This window comes from Carlito syrichta, unplaced genomic scaffold (assembly GCF_000164805.1).
Source record: "Carlito syrichta isolate Samal-C Ts95f unplaced genomic scaffold, Tarsius_syrichta-2.0.1 Scaffold218378, whole genome shotgun sequence".
Taxonomy (NCBI): domain Eukaryota; kingdom Metazoa; phylum Chordata; class Mammalia; order Primates; family Tarsiidae; genus Carlito; species Carlito syrichta.
The window spans coordinates 4,395-7,247 of record NW_007162474.1 but is presented as its reverse complement, the minus strand read 5'-3'; the positions used below and the strand labels follow the sequence as shown (position 1 = coordinate 7,247).

The 2,853-nt window shown below is 49.6% G+C and overlaps 1 protein-coding gene across 1 annotated transcript in view; it reads right to left on the bottom strand.

The window, feature by feature from the left end:
• LOC103253290 (protein unc-13 homolog B-like) overlaps positions 1-1,971 on the bottom strand; it is a 107,770-nt gene extending 105,799 nt beyond the window's left edge. Inside the window, exon 1 of the mRNA XM_008051662.2 lies at positions 1,634-1,971. Within this exon, the coding sequence (XP_008049853.1) occupies positions 1,634-1,655 (22 nt within the window). The 5' untranslated portion in view covers positions 1,656-1,971. The remainder of the gene's footprint in view (positions 1-1,633) is intronic.
• Between the last annotated feature and the right edge of the window lie 882 nt (positions 1,972-2,853).

Here is a 2,853-nt window from a genome sequence, read left to right as displayed (position 1 = left end):
CACTCCAGTCTGGGCGACAGAGTGAGACTCCAACTCAAAAAAAAAAAAAAAAAGGGAAAGAGGTTAGCTAAATAACAAAATTTCTAGACAATGAAAGCTGCCTGCTAATAGGACAAATGAAGACAGCTGTAGCTAAGTTATTTAAATTCAGTTAAACAGGAATTTCTGATTTAAGAGTGCTACTACCTCAACAGTCTTTCATAAGAACTAGCTCTGTAATATGGTGTGGCAGTAGAGAATTAAACTGTCCAAGAGACATAGCAAAGCTCAACCTCTCCCCAAATCCTTCTACTCAGCAGCAGGGATCTAAAGGAATAAATAGATTCCCAGCTGCTGGGAGAAAATGTCTTACTAAAAGCAAAGCAAAATTTTCACTAATGAAAAATCAACCATGAAAGAAGAAAGACAGTGTCTCATAATCCCCGGAAACAGCCAAATCCATTTTGGGTTAATGCAGATTTAACAAAGCAGTGGAAGAGAACAGAGCAAAGCAGTTCCGTTTGCCAGCAGCTGGGGAAAACTGTTAATCAGAAAAATCACAAACAACAACAATGCTTCTAATCTGGAGAGCCAAAAGAAACAAGAACTCTATCCAGCAAAAGGTGCCAGGAAAAGGCCCTGGTGAAGGCTCTATTTGACAAATGCTCTCTCACTCAGTATCAAGCTACTTTATCCCATCTTGTTCAACAGATATGATAGGCTGTAACTTGAATTTCCCAAAATCAAATTGGATGGGTAATCCAAACTCTGGTCCTTCTGATCAGATAATCTTGCTAAAATCACAGTCCCTGCATTCATTCAAAACCAGCTTTGAGCTTCTACTCTATCAGGCACTGGGAATACAAAAATCATCAAGAGACAGTCTCTACCCACGTGGAGCTTAGACCGTGCACACTGCTTCATCTTAAACCCCAAAGCTCGTACTTTAAGATATCTTCTTAGATGGGTCAAGTGTCCTCAGGGAAAAAGCAATAACAGCCCTTCAACTTGAATTACTGTGATGGAAGCTAAAATCAAATAAATCATGCCTCTTATGTTCTGTTCCAAGGAGAGAAGTCACCACACCCTTCCAAGAGGAATAGGAAAATAATCTTAGCCTAGACTGCAGGTTAGGGTTCAGAGAAGGAGCAGGGCAAGGCGGGCAATAGAGAGGTGCAAGTCAAGAAAGACACTGGAAAAGGGGATGTGACAGCTGCACTACTAACACGTTCAAAGAGTGATAAAAAGGATCTGCTACTAGGCAGTCTGCAGTGGTACGGTGCAAGAAGGAAGAAGAGAAAGGGAGGCTGCCCTCCACTGACAGGCACCAACCATCCGCGGTCTCCCAGCCCGTCCACTCTCCCTAGAGGAGAAGAACCTCAGTCACTGTTTAATAGGATTTCGGCCCGCCGGCCAACAACATTATCACATGGCTACCGGAATGGAGAGGTAACAGTCGCTTGCAGGAGCGTGTGGAAAACCAAGAAAGAGAGGAAAGAACTCTTCAAACGTTTCTCAGCGACCGTTAACATAATCGTCCCCTAAAGCACAGATGGGAAGCGAAGTTCGGGAGAGGAGGTTGCCGGACGCCCACTGGAAGCGCGCGGGGAGCCTCCGCCACACCCCGCCTGCCCACCCGGGTCCGCGCACTCACCGCGCACGCACAGCAGGGACATCGCTGAGGCGCGGGCGAGCCTCCGCCGCGCCCCCGCCGCGCCGCCGCACCGGGCCGCTCCCTCTTTTTCCTCTCAGCAGGCGCCGTGGCTGTTCCCGCTATCGGCCCCACGGGTCTGGCCGCTCCTCATGGTCCCGGTCGCAGGCGGTGTTCCGCTGCTCCCTCAGAACTGCCCTCAGTTCTCACCGTCTGAGAGAGCTCGGGATAGCGGCGAGCACCGGCCGGCAGGTGGGGGACTGGGCGCGGCCCCGCGGCGCCATCGCTGGAAAGCAAGAGCAGCTGGGACTCCCTCCCGTCACTCCACCCGGGATCCGTGCGAGTGCTTGGGCGGGGCCCACCCGTGGTGCCCCGCCCCACGGCCAATCAGCTCACGCCCAATTCACCAGCCCCGCCCCCTCACTAGCACGTAGGAGGCGGGGTCGCCTTCCGCTTTCCTTACGTGCGAGACTGAACACAGCTCCGCCCACTAATAAGTCTTAAAGAGGGGATGGGAGGGGCTTCCTCTCACCTGTGTGAGACGAGAATTGAAGCCCTCCGCTCCTCCCCGCGTGGGCGGAGCTTCCACCCAGGAACAGATTCTTTTCATTGAAGAATTTCCACTCGACTTCCTTAAAGAGTCTAACCCTTACAGCTGACAGGGTACTTGCCCGTAATTTAACAAGGTCATACCACACAGCAAAGTAAATTGTAATTAGCAACTAGAGTTAAAGACAAAAATGGGTAAACACAATGTCTGGAAACCTCAGTTCTTATCTAGACCTACTTTCATGCTCATCATTGTAACTCCAGTGTCTGGAATAGTGCCTAGAATATTGTAATCAGTTCATAAATATTACTGGCTGGCTGGGCACGGTGGCTCACGCCTATAATCCCAGCACTTTGGGAGGACGAGGTGAGAGGACTGCCTGAACCCACGGGTTCGAGATGAGCCCGTGCAACTTGGCCAGATCTCATCTCTACAATAAAACAAAAAAATAGCCGGGCGTGGTGGTGCGTGCCTGTAGTTACAACTACTTGGAAAGCTGAGGCAGAAGGATCGCCTGAGGATGAAAGAGAGGCATTTGAAGCAGAGGACTTAATGGTAAGATGATGCATGCCCATGTAAGGCACTGAAAAAGGCCAGAGCAGAAAGCAGGAAGATACATAATGCAATACATATATCCACCACCCCAAATTATTATTTCAATGGTTTGGAGTAG